The sequence below is a fragment of the Neospora caninum genome, chromosome VI, assembly GCF_000208865.1.
Source record: "Neospora caninum Liverpool complete genome, chromosome VI".
Classification (NCBI taxonomy): domain Eukaryota; phylum Apicomplexa; class Conoidasida; order Eucoccidiorida; family Sarcocystidae; genus Neospora; species Neospora caninum.
In genome coordinates this window covers 1,582,041-1,599,982 of record NC_018392.1, presented here as the reverse complement: position 1 = coordinate 1,599,982, position 17,942 = coordinate 1,582,041, and the positions used below count along the sequence as shown (strand labels likewise).

General features: G+C 57.0%; 2 protein-coding genes across 2 annotated transcripts; one reads left to right on the top strand and one right to left on the bottom strand.

Moving 5' to 3' along the window:
- Positions 1 to 957: 957 nt before the first annotated feature.
- Positions 958 to 10,895, top strand: NCLIV_017350 (conserved hypothetical protein; the record flags this gene model as incomplete). Its single annotated transcript, XM_003881927.1, has 13 exons — positions 958 to 1,302; positions 1,691 to 1,849; positions 2,092 to 2,186; positions 2,426 to 2,791; positions 3,322 to 3,718; positions 4,051 to 4,231; positions 4,621 to 4,841; positions 5,586 to 5,690; positions 6,081 to 6,218; positions 7,505 to 7,690; positions 8,370 to 8,455; positions 9,021 to 9,483; positions 10,095 to 10,895. 13 exons carry the CDS (start codon positions 958 to 960, stop codon positions 10,893 to 10,895), a joined length of 3,543 nt encoding a protein of 1,180 aa, XP_003881976.1.
- Positions 10,896 to 12,175: 1,280 nt separating this feature from the next.
- On the bottom strand, positions 12,176 to 17,816 carry NCLIV_017340 (hypothetical protein; the record flags this gene model as incomplete). Its single annotated transcript, XM_003881926.1, has 4 exons — positions 12,176 to 12,938; positions 13,427 to 13,709; positions 14,311 to 15,161; positions 15,604 to 17,816. 4 exons carry the CDS (start codon positions 17,814 to 17,816, stop codon positions 12,176 to 12,178), a joined length of 4,110 nt encoding a protein of 1,369 aa, XP_003881975.1.
- Between the last annotated feature and the right edge of the window lie 126 nt (positions 17,817 to 17,942).

The following is a 17,942-nucleotide window of genomic DNA, read 5'->3' as shown; positions in this document are numbered from 1 at the left end:
CACCGAGGTTCTCATCTCTGTCTCGCGAACGCGCGGTGCGTGGAAACTTGGATATGATCGCTTCTGAAACTGTGTGTTTCCTCAATTTATCGCAGAGATTTTCGTCAGACAAGGAGAGGAAACCGAGTCAATTGACGCGCCTCTCTCTCCTAGCAACTTTTCCGCCTCCAGACATGCATGCGCCCGCCCCCCTGAAACAGCAGGAGCTATCTGGGCAACTAGACATATATATATGCGGGAGAAAGCGAGGAAAACGAGGGGAACCACGAGGTGAAACACACAAAGGTCGAAATGTCGCAGGCCTTTTCTGCGGCGGACTGCTGATGAAGGAATTTGCGACTGTAGAACGCTCGTGCCGCTTCTCCCTCGGCGTCTACGCACTCTAATATTCCTTCCAGCCCATAAATGTCCTTGCGCTGTCTGTGGACGGTCCGCTCGGACTGGGGTGTATGTACAGCCTACAGGACCAGGTGCTTGGGAGGCCTTAATTTTTGTACACTGGAGACGGCGGGCTCCGGCAACCACTGTCTCGATTCACGGGAACACCCGACAGCCGGAAGACGCACATATCCGTGACAGCAGAAATCGCCTGCATCTAAACATGCGTGACAGAGTGCGTAGCTAGCTCACGAGGCGAGAGTTCGTGCGACATTCCTCCAGTGTATGCACACTTCGAGTGTGTCTTGGTTCCCTGCCCACTTCTCTGCCTCGCTCTCGAGTGCCTGTGTCATACGCCACCGGCTTTTTGTGGCGGATTCTACCTGGCGTAAGCGTCGGGCGTCTCGCTGTCGCAGATGCCTTGAAGTCGTTCAGTCCTTTCCAAGGTTTCTCACTCATCTTCCTCATCTTTTTCGTCTTCTCCCTCTCATCCTCATTCCTCGCCATCGTCTTCTCCTCCTCCTCCTCTTCTGTTTTCCCCTCCCTCTTCTCCGATTCCTCTCGCTCTTCTGGGAAGCCATGGCACTCCAAGGCCCGAGGGCAGGGGAGGATGATCTGCCTGGGCCGGAGCTTGGCGCAGAGACGCCTGCGACTTCTTCCTTCCTCGCTTCTTCCTCTTCGCGTCCTGAGTCTTCTGTCGTCGCTGCGGCCTTCCATGCCGTCTCCGTCCCCACTTTCTCCCCAGGCGCCTGGCTAGATGCGTGCATTGAAACAAGTCTCGAGAAAAACGGGCTCTCGCCGCAACCTTCCTCCTCGCCTACTCTCTCTTCTTCCCAGGAGATCACAGCAGAGACGCAGCGTCTAGCCGAGGCACTCGAGTCCATCCTTGGAGACATTCTTGCAGAGGTTCAACAGAGAACTGCGGTAAGCTGGACGCCAAGACGTTTGTTTTCATGCTCCTCTCGCCCGTTTCTTCGGCTCCTCTTCCCTACTTCTCACGCCTTCTTTCCGTCTCTCCCTGCCATCTCCTCTCTTGTTTCTCCCTCTCGGCTCCGAGCTCTGTCTGAGCCCCCGTCTCCACACTCATCATGTTCCTTCCTGCTTCTCTACCTCCCCGCTCCCGAGTTTCTCCTGCCTCCTCGTCTCTTCTTTTCCGCTTCTCAATCCGTGCCCTCTTTGTCGCGGCGGAATCTCTGATAAATCCGCTTGTCCGGCGTCTCCGCTTCTTCGCGCGCGGCCTCGTCCTCAGGTCCTCTTTCTTCCCTCTTTCTCTCCCTGCTGCGATTCCTCGCCTTCGACGTTTTTTCTTCAGGCTACGTTTGATGCGCTGGACGCAAAGAGCCAAGATTTGAGTGCGGCGGCTCCAGCTTGTGTGAAGAAGATAGAGGAATTCGAGAAGAAAATCGAAGGGGCAAACAGAACGGTGGCCGGAGCGCTAAATGCTTTGACAGGCATTGACCTTGAACACCAGGTACGCGAAAACTGTTCTTTTGAGCAACGCGCCGGGGAACAATCAGAAAAGACAAGGAAAGAGAGAAAGCGGAGAGAAATCCCGTCCCGGGGCTGCGCAGGATCGCGCCAGAGGGAGAAGTGCTTGTGTGTCACCTCGGCCGGTGACGAACATTCGGGGACACAGGTTCTCTGTCCATATCAAAACGGCCGGGTCTTTTGTGATTCCGGCGGTTGCGTTTCCCTCTTCGTTTCTCCTCGCAGGAAAGTCTGAGACGGCTGGCTGCCTTCGACGCCCTCAAGCGACATTTCCAGCGCTGTCGGCGGGTCCTCCTCGTTCTCCACCAATGGGACTTTAGGTGAGCCAGCTCAGGTGTATGTACACCCGCACGAATGCCGGAGGGAGAGAGCGGGGAGGGAGAGAACCCGCGCGGTGGGATCCACAGTGAAAACCAGGGGAGGTGAGAAGGCTGCGAGTCGCGTGCTTTACCTTTCCTGCACTGTCTCTCCGTGACTGACCGCCTCCTTCGCTTCGTCGGAGGCTTACTTCTCTCATCTCTTTCGTCGTCCACGCTGCATGGGCCAACTGTTTTTCCAGAGTGGGAGAAATCGAACTCCTTCTTCACAGCTTCCAACACCAACAGGCTCCTCTTCTCGCCGATTTTTCGAGCGTGGCGGAAAGCACGTCGCACCTTCACTGTCCCTCTCGTCGGCGGTCTGTGCCTGGCGACGCTGACGCCTCTTCTGGTTCCGCTTCTTCCTCGTCCTCGTCTGCCTCCTCTTCCTCTTCTTCGTTTGAACATGCAGCAAGCACCGCACGACTGCGGAGTTTAGTGCAGGCGGCTTTGCATGCAGCGGCTCTGAAAAATGCAGTGCAGGAGTTGAAGGCGTTCGGCGAGTTCTCTGCAAGGGTGCGAGCTGCGCAGTTGCTGGAGAAGCGGGTCGTCGTCGTCGCCCGCAACCTGTAAGCAGAAAGCGAGAGAGAGATTTGAGGAACGATAGCGTGGAGACAAAATGGTGCATTGACGCTCCGGTCGCGTGTATCCACCGTGACATGGGAGATGCCTTGCCAGCCCTGCACGCAGACAGGCATGCGTGCAAGACGGCTTCGTGCTCCATCGTTTCTTGCTTCTGGCCTTTCGGTGGAGCCTGTCAAACTCGGTTAGGGTGCTCCCTAGCGGTCCCCCGTCTTTCACTTCCCTGCCATCTTCGCCTTTTCTCTGTGGTCTCTGTGGTTCTATGCCTTGTTCTCTCGTATTACCTCTCTTGTGTTCCCTCGTATCCTCTCTCTTCTTCTCCCTCTTGCTCTGCCGCTTGTTCTCCCCCTGCTTCCCCTTGTTCATTGCCTCATCCTCTGTCTGGTTCTCTCGGTTAGTCCCTGTTGGGGCCACCCCTCGTTCTCCCAGTTTTTTTTCTCTCCATTGTTCTCCCGTTTTTTTCTCTCCCTTGTGCTGCCGCTTGATCTGTTTCTTTCTGCGCCGTTGGTACCCTTAGGTTGTGCACGGCCTTCCGTTCGGCCGACGCGGAAGGCCTGCGAGTCGCGGTCGACGTTTTCGTCACGTTGAATCGCTCCGCGCAGCTTCACCACGAACTCCCCAAGTGTCTCGGCGACTGCATGCGGCGCGCCTGGCTGACGACGTGGGCCCTCACCCCCTCGGGGCGGCGCCAACGGGTGGAGACAGCTGCAGACGCGTTGTGGGCTCTAGCGCCCGAAGCGCGAGACGCAGGCGAACGAGAGCTCTTCCGAGAAGAGCGAGGAGACGGCTTCCCACGGGAAGAGCGGGACAATGTCCACGTTGACGACGCCTCTTTCGCGAGAGAGCGGAGAACGATTGGAGAGACGGAAGCTCTTCTGCTGCACTTTGAGGAATTCACCAGACTGCTTGAAGAGGTAAAATCCGCCACAGAAAAGCGAAAATGCCGACAGACCGCGCGGCCGCCTGCCACACAGTTTCGCACACGCGATTCGCGGAACTCGACGCATTTCCACACCCAAAGAAGCGTACGACTCAACATAACGATACACTTGGATACATATATATGTATACATAAGTCTATGTATGTATACATAGATATTTATGTATTTATAACAGGTACACATACGTGGCGTTTGACGCCCACACCTGTATGGACACGCCTATACGGGCCGAAGTAAGACGTTCGCGCCCAATTGTTTTTGCGTGGTTTGCGTGGTTTGTGCCTTTCGGTTTCTTTCCTCTCCAGCGTTCGTCGCTTCTCCGTCTCTTCGCCGACGAGCTCAGCCAGGCGGAGGTCCGAGCCTCGCACGCTCCTGCGGATGCGCCTTCTGGTTCGTCTTTGCGGCCTGCCGATGCCAACCGCGGAGGCTTCAGTCGAGGGCATCGCGGAGCGGACGAAGAGGGCGAGAAGACGGACGGGGCCCCAGGTAAGACAGCACTGCGGGAAGTTGGGGAGAAGGAATGAAAGAGCTGAGACGTTTTTCCTGTAAGAAGAAAAGTGCAGAGAGGCCAACGGACGAGAAAAAGTCGCGGGAAGGCGGTTCGGAAAAATTTCGGTAGGAGAAGGTGAGAGGCGACGAGGCCGAAGGGAAGCAAACGAGAGGCGGTCCTTTGTGGACTCTCGCTCGCGTTTCATATTACGTGTCGTCGGGTTCTTGCTGTTCCCGTCTCTCTTCGTCGCAATCTCTGTCTTGACTCTCTGCGTCTCCCGGCTCTCTCGGCGCTCCGACACCCCTCGCTGCACGCCTGTTTTTTCCTTCGTCTTTCTCGTTCTCTCATTCGCTCTCCGTCCGCTTCTTTTGGGTTGCCGCCGCAGCCACCGGCGTCGCTGCTTCGCCGCTGCAGCCTCCTCACCGCCCGCGCCTTCACCGGTCGGCGTCGATCCTGCATGCGCGCGTCTGGGAAGAACTCCTTCTCCTCTGTCTGAAAGCAGGCAGCGAAGTCTCGCATGCCGAGATGGAGGCTTTCATCGCCCGCCCGAGGCCGGAGGAGATAGGAGAGGAGAAAAGCGGAACCGATCACGCGGAAAAGATTGGGGTGAGACGCAGAGAGCGATGGGCAACAACATGGACAGAGAAAACAGGGGAGAAACCAGCGAATGTCGAGGAAAAGAAGAGAGAAGAAGGAGAAGATGGAGAAGAAGGAGGGGTAGAAGGAGAAGAACGAGGAAAGGAACACGAGAGAACAAAAGGAGGAAAGGGAAGACGGGTGGGGGGGGGGGGACACGCCAAGCGCGGCGCCAGTTTTCCTGAGGTGAAAATGGGAGTTGGAAGAGTTCAGGGAAGGTGTGTGAGGTCGTCTGTCTTTTTTCTCTCTCAGTCCATCTGCGGTTATCGTTATGGATCTGTTTCTACGTATAGACACCTCGACTGATCAGTAGAGACCCATCTGCCTCTGGATTTCCACTGTCTCATCAGTCTCTGTGCTTGGCCTCCTGTAATCTATGCCAGGCTTTCGTTCTTGTCTCTATCTCTCTACGCATGCTTATCTGCGGCGCTGTATCTCTCTGTAGCGATCTCGGTACCCCTTTCTGTCAGCCGAGGTGTATATCTGTCTGTGGCTCTGCGTGCAACTGTCAATTTCTCGACACCGGAGTGTCTATCAGCTTTCGGTCTGTAAGTTTCTTTGCGTGTTCGCGTGCGGGAGGGCGTGCGACTTGAGAACTGCAGTGAAGCCTTCTCGTCGTCTTTCCGCCGCATTGCTGAACAATGGACAGCTGATACTTTGTCGAAACGCCGTTCCTCTCTTCCTGCTTTCCTCTTTTCCTGTTTTCTTCCGCAGCACATCGAGAAACTGCTGCAGGCGTACGAGACCTGCGTGACGCTCCTGTGCGCGACGCCAGTCGTGGCCGAGAGCGAACCCCACATTCCTCAGCTGTGGCAGAAGGTGAGAGCAGCAAACCCGCGAATGGAGAGAGGAGACGCGGCGCCAGTCGACGAAGTGAAGGCAAGCACGGGCGATGCGCAGCGAAAAGGACGCTGAGCGTGTGGCCTGTCGCGCAGACCCCTCCGGGGCCGTTCGATAGAGTGGCTTCCTCGTTGAAACACGCGCGACGTTGCGTTCGTTTCACGCAGGAGCAGAAGCGCGCATAGGACTGTACGGCATAGGTACGCGCCGCGTGGCCTTTTTGTACCATTCCCACTGGGCGCTTGTCCGCAACTCCCCTGCGCTCGCGGCTGCAATCCCCGCCGTCCGTAGCCTCGTTTCCCGGTTTCCGTCGTCTCGGAGCCGCAGGAATCAGCCGGCCTTTCCGCTTTTTTCTGTGCGCATCTGCAGCTCTCGTCGACGTGCTTGTTCTTCCCCGCCCCGCTCCTCTGCCAGTACAACGCAGCCCTCTGGGAAGCCCTCAAGGCAGCCTTCATGCAGGAGGCGCCGTCCGTGAGACCGTTCGACAAGCGACAGACTCCTTCGCAGGTCAGGAAAAAAGAGGAAAAGAGAGAGGAGAAACTTACGAGACAGAAGGACGGGCAGACCAAGGTAGAGAAGGAGAGAGAGAAGGAGAGAGAGAAGGAGAGAGAGAAGGAGAGGAAGAGAGAGGAGAGAGAGAAAGAGAGAGAAGGAGAGAAAGAGAGAGAAGGAGAGAGCAGAAGAGGAGGCAAGAGCGAATGAGGCCAGCGATCGTGTCAGCGGCGGAAGCCCCACGCAGAGAGCCTGGCTTCAAGAGAGGCCGCGTGTTGTGAAGAAGCTGAACAGAGGAAGGGGTGCATGTGAAAGCAGTGAGGAGAGAAAAGCGTCGAAAAAGTTGTGGGGAAGAACTAAAGATCCAAACAGGGCGGGGCTCGGCAGCCTCGCAGGGAGAAAGAGAATAAGGCAAGAACAGAGAAGGAAACGAAGAGAGACGGAAGAAGGGAAGAGGGAAGAAAAGACGGCGGGAAAGGGCAGTAGTGTTTATACGTCATGCGGCAAGCAGTTTGGCGAGAAAGTCTTTCCTTTTTCAGGTTGTTATGGAGCTCGAAGGCCGTCTAGATCGTTCTCTCCAACGCCTCGCCGACTCGTCCTTTGTCGCGTTGGCCACGGGAGCGTGTCATGCTGCGCTTGCGCCGTGTCTTCTCTCCTCCACGGACGGAGCTGTGGCGGAGTTTCTTTCGTCTCTCTCTCCGGTCCTTCAGACCTTCGCCCATACCATCCAATACAAAGTCCGACGGAAACATTTCTGTCCATGATTCCTCGCAGTTTTTCTCTCTTGCCCACCACTCAGTCCTTTTCGTCCCGTCTTCTGTCTCTTCCTCTTCTTTCTTTCGTCCTCTCTCCTCTTTGTCTATCTCTCCTGTTCTCGCTGGCCGTCTCTTTCGTCTTCTCGCTCTGCATGTGCTTGCGTATTCTGTAGGGAACGCCCGGTTTTCGTCCTTCTGTTTGGCTTCCCGACCTTCAGGAACCTCCAGAAGACACCCGCCTGTTTGCGCTAGGCTTCGTTTCTCGTCTTTTTTCGTTTCGTCCGTTCTCTCTGGCACCGTTCTAGTCCAGCGCACACTCAGCGGATTCACGCATTGCCTTCCTTCTCTCTCTCTGAGAAGTCCTCTGCCGCAGCCTCCTTTCCGTTCTTGATTCTCTTCCTCGTCTGTCGTCTCTGTTTCCCGGCCTTTCCAGCGTGCATGTCCTCGCAGTGTCCAGGCTCGCTTCGAGGACTGAACACCTGGCGTGTACGCATCTCCTTTTTCTATCGCATTTCCACTGTGTCTTTCCCTCGCTGTGTGCCGCAGGCGAAGAGTCTGCAGGACGAGCAGAGCCGCCAGGGAGCAAGGAGAGACGAGCAAGGAAGAGGAAGAGACAGCGATTTCCTGCCTCTCGATTTCTTGCCCTCATGTCTCCCCTTCGACATCTCGCTCCTCAACACGTGCATGCAGCAATACCTGCTTTTCTCCACAGCTCACCAAAAGCTGGCGCAAGTGAGCGGTCTCCCTCGATACAGACCGACAACTCAGTGGATAGGTGCACGTCAATACAGGCCGGTCCACGCATGCAGAGATAGACCGATAGACATGGATAGCACCTGTGTATGCGGACTTGTGTAGATACCAGTAGAAGAAACAGAGAAGAGAGCCTGGGAGACATACACCTTTGCACCTGGGTGAAATTGACTAGATGCAAAAGAGAGTCGCGAAAATGCATGGAAACTGCGCTGTAGGCGTTCTTCGTCAAGTGCAGGAGTGTCAATGCATGCGTAGCAACTGTGAGCTCTGCGCACCTTTCTGTACAGCCAGCTTGAGCGTGGGATCTAAACTCAAGTCGCTGCACACCTGTAAAACTATGTCTGTATCTGTGCACGCAGATCTTTATAGATACACTGATCTGCAAAAATGCATACATATCTACGTGTCCGTCTACATCCGTACCGTACATCTACGCGCCTACATATCTATCTATCTATCTATCTATCTATCTATCTATCCATCTATCTATCTATCTATCTATCTATCTATCTATCTATCTATCTATCTATCTATCTATCTATCTATACGTATATATATATATATATATATATATATACGTATATGTATATGCAGCTATGCACGCGTGCATCTGCCTACATGTAAATGAATGTGTGTTGCCTGATGGCGTTCCCAGGGAGCGGCTGTTGTCTTTGAGGAGGCGCTGGCGACTCACCGGCGCCAGAGTCGTTTCAACACCTATCTCCGCGGGCTGATAAACTTGTAGGTTCGACAGGAGCTGTTGCATACACGAACAGGCTTATCGTTTTCTTCTCACATCTCAAACTCGGCCCGTTCTGCTCTGCCATTGTTTGCGTGTCCCTGAACCGCATGCACAGATTCTATGCACAGCACATGCGCGCACGCATATTATATAGGAAATCTTTTATATTTTAGTGTAAATAAAGTACCTGTTCAAATAAAATTCAGAGTATTTTTCTTCATATACGAAAATGTATAGGTAAATGTCCAGTTGTAGTGGCGTATGTATATCGGGTTCAGTGCGGGATATGCATGCGGCTGGCTGGGTGTGCCTGCCTCCTTGTGCTGAGCGTTTATCTAAACCGTTTAAAATAGAATTATCTTTTTGGTGGACCGCTGGGGTGTAGATCTTGAAAATGCCTTTGTTTGCCGGATCCAAGTTCTGCGGTGGTGCGTGTACGCCACTTATAAAAGTCATCGCTTTTTTTGCAGTTTCTCTCTGTCCCTGGACGAGAGAGGTGTTGCGTTTCTTGACAGACGTTGAGGCGCTCTGTTTTCTCGTCTCCTGTCACTTTTCGTCTCCCAGACACCCCGACCTGCTCGTCTATCCGTCTCCAAGTGCCGTGGCGCACAGCGCTTCTCTCCTCGCTGCTTCGAACTCTTCTCTCCCGGCCGTTTCTTCCCCGCCGCTTCCGTCCGTGTTTCCCGCGAGTTTCGCGGCGTACACGAGTCTGGTGCACGCGTCGCGGGCGTTGGTGCTCCTCGCCTGTTCGACTCCGTTTTCTCTCTTTCTTCGTCGCTTCTATCCACTGGTCTTTGGTCGCGCACGCGTGGCGCCTCCACAGACCGACCCCGACGCTCGCAATTCTGGCGCAGGCGAGCCTGCGGCGGGCAGCGAGAAAGAAACTCCCAGGCGGCGAGGCCGCAGAGAGGTGCTGCCTTCGAGCGTTGCCACAGCCGCCGGAGAATTTTGTCTCCAACTCCTGCCGCACATCGAACTCGCGAGCGCAGGCAGCAAAGCGCCTGAGAAGACTCCACACACCGACCCGGTACGCGCGCACACGCGCACGGCCCGCCAGCCGCAAACGTTTGTCGCTCTTGACTCGGGGGCGGCTGAGCCTTTTGAGTACTGCTGCAGGCGATGGATTTCGCTCTCTCCGTGAACACCTCCGTGGATGCGTGCATCGCCCGTCCTCGCTCAGCGGGGCCGGCGCCTCTTTGTGTGGAAGCGCGCGATGTGAAGCGGGTTGTCTCTCTGCTCTCGCATTCGCAGCAACGCGCATCTGAACACGTCTCTGCACATACACCTCGCTCTGTGTACAGATATCTCTACACCTTGCAGGCAGAGAGGGAGACAACGCTATATACATATTGAGGAATGCAGGAAGAGTCGGTGGCTGTGCTCACCCCTTCCGTGTGAGTGACGGTGGCCAGGGAGCCAGGGAAAGGTAGTTTGCGGAGTTTCAGTGAAGCCCACGACCTGTTGAAGCAAGAGGCCGCGTCGACTCTTTCCTCGTGTGGACATTGCACGGAACCGTGCTGCGCCGCACACTATTTGTTCTCCCTGCGCAACGCAGCAAGGCGTTGAGACGCGTCGCTGTCTATCTCGCGTGCGTGTTCCATCTCTCTTGCGGCGGTTTCCGGTGTTCCCTTTCTCTAGGTGGAGAATGCAGGCGATCCGCTCATTGCTGGCCTTCTCTCGGCGACGTCCACCGCCTTCTGCCGCACGTTGCTCGAAGTGGAGCTTCCATCTTGCGCCGCGAAGGGCGCGGGGCCGCGGAGAGAAGTCGTCGAAAAGGGTGTTCTTCTTCAGCTCCAGGCGGACACAAGATACCTGGCCAGTCTCTCCCGCTCTCTCGGCTACGACCCGGAGGAGGAAAGCCTGCCTTTTGAACTGGAGGCCGAGGACGCGGAAGGCGAAGGAGGCAGCAAGCGAGGCGAGGCAGAGAACAGAGAAGAGAGAGAAGAACGAGAGGAGAGAGAAGAAAGAGAGAGGGAAGTGGGAGAGAGAGAAGAACGAGAGAGAGGAGACAGAGAGAGGGAAGTGGGAGAGAGAAGGAAGCGAGGCCCGACGTGGACGATCGGTTTGCTTCTTCTGGGACTGGAAACCCTCCTCGCGGAAGACGAGTCGGCACGCGAAAGCGCAGAAAACGTCTCTGCAGCGGAAAAAGAGGACGGCAAGGAAGCAAGAGAATGCGAGAGCCGTGTGTCGCCTTCTGCTTGTCTCGCGGCGTTCGAGGCCCGCGTCCGACGGAGATTTGCCAGGGAAAGAAGCGAAAATGGAGAAGCGTCTCCTCGCGAAATCGAGCGCGTCTGGGCAGCGTGTGCCGCTGCATCCGCGGCACTCGACTCCCCAGCTTCCGATCTCTGGAGAAGTTCCGAGGAAACAGAAAATGACGAAATCACCCTCATCTGGGCTCTCCTGTACAAACTCGGCGTTTTCCCGCAATCGGGTCTTTGACCGAGGCGCAACCTCCCGACGCAATGAAGCCACAAAAGTGGGCACTCGGGCACCACGTACCGATATATGCAATTGTGGATATGCATCCGCGTCCCTCCCTTTTTGAATTTAGATGCATGTGCCTTAGTATCGTTTCAACATTTCATGTCCACACAGACAAAGATCTAGGTAGTATCAAGGGCTCGCACGCACATGCCTTTCTTCTAAACGGCCTGCTTAGCGTGTCGGCTTATATGCGGATCCCCACGAACAGACGGACAGAGATCCCTCCCCTGCAGGCACGTACACATGCATGCACATATTTGGATCTGAGTGAATGTGTAGATTCGTGTTTGTAACCATCTGCCTGCGCCCTTGTTTTGAAATTGCCGCTGTGGCGGAGGAATCTGCAAGGCGACATTGTTTTTCGCTACTACGGAAGCCGCATGCGCAGGAGTGTTCGCTTTCCGCTCTCGACCTCAAACGTTTCGAATCGGGAAACAGAGGAAGCGAAGCCTTTGTGGAACATGAAGGCTCTTTCGCGAGGACACTGCAAAAGCGATCACATACCCGCACACATAGATATCGACTTCCGCTCTCGCTTTTTCTCTTATATCAATATATATATATATATATGTATATATATATATAAATATGAATATCTATGTAGATATCTGTGCAAGTGCATATGCATCCGCCGATTAGAGCACAGAGGACGTTGCGGTCCTCTCTGCAGAGTTCGTGGCCGGTTTGAAATCGCGGCCGTTTTGGACGCGGGTGAATTTGGGCCTTTGAAGGTTGCAGCGGCGGCGCCTGGCTTCGCTGGAGCAGCGCTCAACTCCGCGCGGGCGTGCGCGATCAGAGACGAATGACAGAGAGACGCAGGTTCCCGCAGAGAGGCGCGCCGCGCGCGAGAGGCGGAAAGAGGTTTACGGACGGAAGAGCCTCGCAACGGAGCGTCGCCTCCTCGGGGAACGTTTCTCGTCACGAGGGGTTCCGAGACTCCCAGCGCGAGAGCAGTGATCCTGCTAGTGTCTGAGCAGTCTTTTCTGTCGCCAGCGATACGCCTCTCTGCGAATCTGCACGTGCCATGTCAACGAACGCTGTGGATGTGAAAAGCACGGCGTGTGTATCCGAGAGAACACATCTCGCAAAAGCGGATTCGGGTCGAAAACGCACTAACCCCCCCCCCCCCCCCGCCTTCCCCCCAAACGTCGGTCTCTGCTCGCCTAGTGTTTTCTCTGTCTGGTTTCTCTGGGCGGCGGTTCTCGCCTTGCCCGTCGCTGCGCTCTGCGTTGTCTTTATTTCTCCGTGAGGAGCAAAAGGTACATGGTCGTCCAGCCGGCGAACGGGAAAGGGCCTTTGCCGGTTCCGTCGATGTCGCTGTATCTCTCGTAGAATTGTTGCTTTCTCTCCCATTCTCTCTCGACGGTCAGCAGCACTCTTCTTCGCACGGTGGCGTAAAAGTTCTTCAAGAACGCCGTGTGTCTCTCGTCTCCGGGCTGCATCTCCCGCGCAGTCAGGCCGTTCAAATAGAAGCGTCGAATGCCGCTCAGAACAAAGGCGCTGATGTGAATCCACACGTCGCCTCGCCAGTAGTCGCTCGCCTGGTGGTACAGCGCGTCCCCTTTGCGCAGGCTACGGAGGCCGAACGCACTGGAGAAGCCCAGCTCTTCATTCTCAGCCACGTCCATGACTCGGCGCAGAAGCACGTCCCCTGCTTCGCGCGCGTCTCCGGTGTCTCCGCTCGCCGCCGGTCGCGCCGCGCGCGCGTCGCCTTCTGGGCCCGAAGCCACGAGGAAGGGAAGGTGGCCGCGCCACGGCAGCAGGCCGAGGGCGAGGGGGAGCAGCGACGGTACGCCGACGTAGGACGAGGGCGCGGGTCCGACGGCTTCGTAGCCCCAGAACCGCCGTTCTGTGAGCGCCGGCGTGCGGAAACAAGAAGCGCATGCGCAGTACTCCTGAGACGCCCCGCAAAACCCCGCCGCCGAGCAGCACGGGCTCGCAGAGAGCGGGTTGCACAGCGCGGGGCGACCCGTCGCGATCGGGAACTCCCGGCCGCACCTGCAGGAAAGAACAGAGAAACCGAGAAGAGGAAAAGATGAAGAGAAAGATGAAGAGAGGCGAGACCAAGCTTAGAAGGAAAAGGAGAGAAGAGAGAGGAAAATACGAAGAGACAGTGAACAAAAGAGAGGAAGAGAAGGGAGAGAAAGAGAAGCGAGAGAACACAGGCGCAAGGCGATACCCGGGACGAGGAGGTGAGAAAGAGTGAAGGTGAAGTCCAATCGCGTGGAGAGGAAACACCGATGAAACGAGAGGCCATCGAAAACTAGAAACGGGCAAAGCCAGGGAAACAGGCTAATCAAGCAGTAAGCGTCCGACGCGACAAAGATCGGCCGTCTTGAAAACAGCCACACGCCCACATATATATATATATATATATATATATATATATATATTTACACTTGAATATGGAGAGAGTGCTGGAGGGGCATTCCAGCGCACTGATCTGTAGGCATGACGGAGGGGCAGACACTGGGGTGAAGCCTCACCTTCCGTCTTCTCTCCACGGCCACACCGGGACGGGGACGAGGCGCTGAGGCTCGTCCTCGCGTCTTGTCTTCACAAGCGGCTGTTTTGTCGCAAAGTCCACGAGGATCCCGGCAGCGTGCAAGTACAGACTCGACGCTGTCGGCGGCTGCACTCTCCAGTTGCACACTCCAGCAGAGGAAGGAGCGGAGCACGAGTCGGAGACGAGGAGGGAGGTGAAGACGGACTGGGGTGTATCGACACCCAGCAGCTTCACAATGAGAGAAGCGAGAGCTGGTCCATACGCTGGCAAACAGCACAGAAAACAAACCTGTCGTAGTGCGTGGCGTTCAAGGCAAGTCTCCCTGTCTCCGAATACACAAAACACATATATATATATACATATATATATATATATATATATATATATATGTAACTGCGTCTCTGCAGGCGTCGAAAAAAACAGTCTGATGCTGCGCGGGTGACCTGTCCAAATGCACTTGCAGGAAGCCTGGACTGAGAAACCAGAGGCAAGACAAAAGGCGCGACGTGCCCACGAGCGGTGAGGCGGCGAGGGCGAGAAGTGCACGAGGCGACGCAGAAAAGGCGACAGAGCGACACCGTCAAAATCACGAGACTCTCGCCGATTTGTTCCACCTTAGCTGTCTAGGGGACGAAACGTGAAGCAGAGACAATGGGGGAGAACGCGTGCTGGGTAGCTTTAAAAATACCCGAATGTTGATTCATCAACAATTTATGACTCGAATTTTTTGAGCGTGTGGCGTGACAGGTGGACGTTTTCGCCGTCGGCTACAGTGCGCTCGAGACTTCCGCGTCTCTGGGATCCCGGTCCTTCGCTCTCGCTACTTCCCCCTCTCGGCTTCGACAGCCTTCTCGGTCGGCTCACTTTCTCGGCAGGCTCTGCTTTCCTTTGTGCGCTGTGTGTCCCGAGGTCCGCCGGCTGTCCGATTCTCCAGAAATGCACAGACGCGCTCGGCTCCTCGCAGGAGACCGAGAAACCACACGTGCAGGTCGAGGTGGGCTGCAGGGGGTTCCGCTTCTTCCGCCCTGTCGTAAACTTGGAGTGGACGAGGAAAGTCGTCCAACCCGCTGCTGAAGGAAGCCGCTGGGGCCGAGGGCGGCAGCTCGTGCCACTTTGGATACCGTCGAGGATCCAACAGCAAAGACAAAGACGAGGGAGGAGGAGTTGGCAAAGAAGACGAGGTGGGCGAGGAAGACGAGGAGGTGGGCGAAGAAGACGAGGAGGTGGGCGCAGAAGACGAGGAGGTGGGCGCAGAAGACGAGGAGGTGGGCGAAGAAGAGGTGTTTGGAGCTTCGTCAATGATTGTTGTGTGCATGTGTACGTAGTAGTTGATCCATTGTGTGAGGAGAGGAGCAATTGCTTGGATGCAGTTTGCGAGGACTGTGGAGAGTGACGCCTCCGCCGAGGAGTTTCCGTCTGGTCCGTCTGTGAGGGCGACCAATTCCGAGAGGAGCGAAGCGGGGGTCTGGCCGCCGCGTTTGGTTTCGCTCTGGCCGCGTCGTTTTCCCCCAGCGACCGCGAGAGCCGCAATCCCCTCGATCTGGTCCCGCGAGGGAAGGCGGTTCTGAGTCAGCAGCCGGAAGAGCGGGTGACGCAGCCTCGGCGCCTGCGCGGCGATATCCACGAGTTTCTCGAGCGCGAAAACTAGCGTCGGCGGATTCCCCGCTTCAGGATGTTGCACGAGGAACGCCGGCGGCATGCCCATAGCCATTTCGCTGTTCAGCACGAGCTCACGCGGCAACCAACCTGAAGCGCGAACGCGAGACAGGACAACTGGAGGTGCGGGAACGGCGACACTCACACGCAGAGTGCGAGAAGTGGGCGAGTGGGGAGGGCCGCAGAGACACCGAACGAGTGAGAGAGAGACAGAGACTGGGTCGGTTTGGGTCCCCTCGAAAAGAGGCGACACTGCGACCGGGAGACGACTCGGGGAAGACGAGCGGAAGCGGGGAGAGGACAGAAGAAGGCACGGCCGCCTCGAAAAAGCGGGAACTCGAGAAAGGCAACGGAGCGACAAGAATTTGGAGGCAAGAGGACACGAACGGGCTCAGGCGTTCCCGAGCCACGAGGCGGTTCCGCGCGCGAGAACAACGCGCCTGACACAGCGAGGGACGCGAGGCCAGGCGAAAGCTCCACCACGGACACGCAAAAACACACCTGCAACGAAACCGAGAGGAAGCGAGACAAAGGCAGAGGCGAAGAGAAAGGAAGAGAGAGGAGCCGAACGAGAGAAAAGAAGAACGAGAGAGGAGAAAGAGGCGAGACTTGCCTGGGTAGATTTGGTCGGAAGTCTTGAGCATCTGCATCCACGAGACGAGGTTTTGTGCTGCGAGGAGGGGGAACCACTCGAGGGCGACGAGTTCATGCATGCCTTCATCCCACAGGCAAGGACGTGGGAATTTCATTCGGGCGGGAACGAAGGAGAAGAGCGCGAGGTCGCCCAGAAGCCTCCCCGGTGCATCGTGCTCTGGCTTCGCCGGCCGCTCTCCCTCAGAGGCCGTCTGCTCCTCCTCGTCCCGGGACTCGAGCGGCGCCGCCTCATGCGCAGCTGGAGACACCGGCAGCTTTCCCGCGAAGAAGCCGCGCCCTCCCAGAAGATTCGAAATCATCGCGGAACGCAGCGCGAGCGGCGAAGGTCCGGGAAAGGTCGCCTCGAGGTGGAGATGGAAAAGACGCGAATACAGGCGAGCGAGGTAGGACAGGTGACCACCCAGGGGAGAGGAAGACGAGGGAGAGAGCGACGAGGGAGAGGAAGCAGAGGGAGAGAGCGACGAGGGAGAGGACGGAGAGGAAGAACTGAAGAGGAACGCTTGGATGCGCTTGTCGATTTCTTCAATAGATAGAGAAGACAGGCAGTCAAAGTCACAGCGGCTGTTTGCCTGTTGCGGACGGCCAGGAGCCGAGGTCTGGGCGCGTGGATTCGCGCCGTCGATCCGCGCGTCTCCCTTCCCCAGAATGCCACCGGTGAAGACGTGAACGTCAATGACGAGTGCGTCTTCCTCGGCCTCTTCCTCCCAGGTGTCTCCGTCGTCCTCTTCGTCTGTCTCGTCTCTGTGTTCTTTTGCAGCTTTCGCGGGAACCGACCCGAGAACCTGCAGCGCGAAGAAGTTCGCGTCTTCTTCTTCTTCGTTGGGAAGGTGGCGAAACGCGTCGAGCCCCTCGCCTCTCGAGGTTGCGGGCTTCTCGTGCGATTTGCGCAGCAGGTGCTCAATGTGCGAGGCGGCATCCCACGCCTGGGTCGCCGCACAGGACAGAAGCGAGCTGCCGAAAAAGATCCCAAACGCGGCGTCTCTGTCTCCTTTCTCGCCCTCGCCGCGCTCGCGCCTTTGCAGCTTCGTCTCGACCACGGCCAAGAGGTCCTCCGCAGCGCTGTCTCCGCGCCCCAGAAGATACAGGCGACGAGCCGCCTGTATCTTCTGGCGCTTCGTGTCCGGGTGGAGAAACACGGCGAAATCTTCGTCTTCCGACGTGAAGTAGACAAAGAGGGAAGCGACCGTCGCGGCCTGGTTTCGCTCTGCGGCCTGGCCGCGCTCGCCGCGCTCGACTGAGGCCGAGAGCCGAAAGGAGAAGATTTTGTCCGCGTGCACGGGATGCTTGGCGAACGTGGTTCGAATCTTCAAGTCCTCCGTGTCCACGGGCCGCGCCCCCGGAGAAACGCGTCGCCGGTGCAGGATGTCCTGGCTGCCGTAAAAGAGTCCGTCGTGTTCTTTCCACTGGAACTGCGTTCCCTCCGTGCATGCATCCACAGCCACGGTCGTCTCGCTCTCGCCTTTCGACCCCCCCTTGCAGCGTCTGTCGTCCAGGATGTCCTCATCCCTGATGAGGTGGTGAACCTGTTCTCGCTTCCGTCTCGCCCTCTCCCACTCCAGAGGATCTTCGCCCTGCGGCGCGCCTGGGGCGAGGCGCGCGCCTTCGCTGTCTGGGGAAGTCTGTGCGAGGCCCGAGGGGTGCGAGGCGTGTGCGAGCGCCGAGTGCAAAGCTGTGGACGAGACGATGCCCTCGCCACCCCACGCGAGGCCTGTGAGGAAGCCGCGTGCATGCGTCGCGGCACGGAGAGAAAAATACGCTGCCGGCCGATATGCCCCCCAGGCGGTCGCGCGCTCAAAAGCGACAGGAAAGGGTGCAGAAGAAAGGGAAGGAGATGGAGAAGGCGAAGCACGAGAAGAGGAAGAGGGATGTTGGGAGGCCTCGCAGACGGGGAGGAGGAACGAGGCCGAGGAGTCACCGAGGGAAGGGTGCGAGAGCCAGAGAGAGGAGTCGGCAAGAGAAAGGAGGAGCGTGACGGAGAGAAGGCAGAAGAGAGAAGGAGAGGACGGTCTCTCGCGCGTGCATTTGCACAGCGCGGAGAAGAACAGCGAGCGAGGACGCATTGCGGCCGAGGATAAACGGGAAGACCACGCTGAGGCCCCGTGCACAAAGCGGGGCGCGGGGAGAAGAGCTTTTTCCGGAGAGAAGAGCGGGACCGCCAGAGAGGGAAATTGCCGCAGTTGTCACTC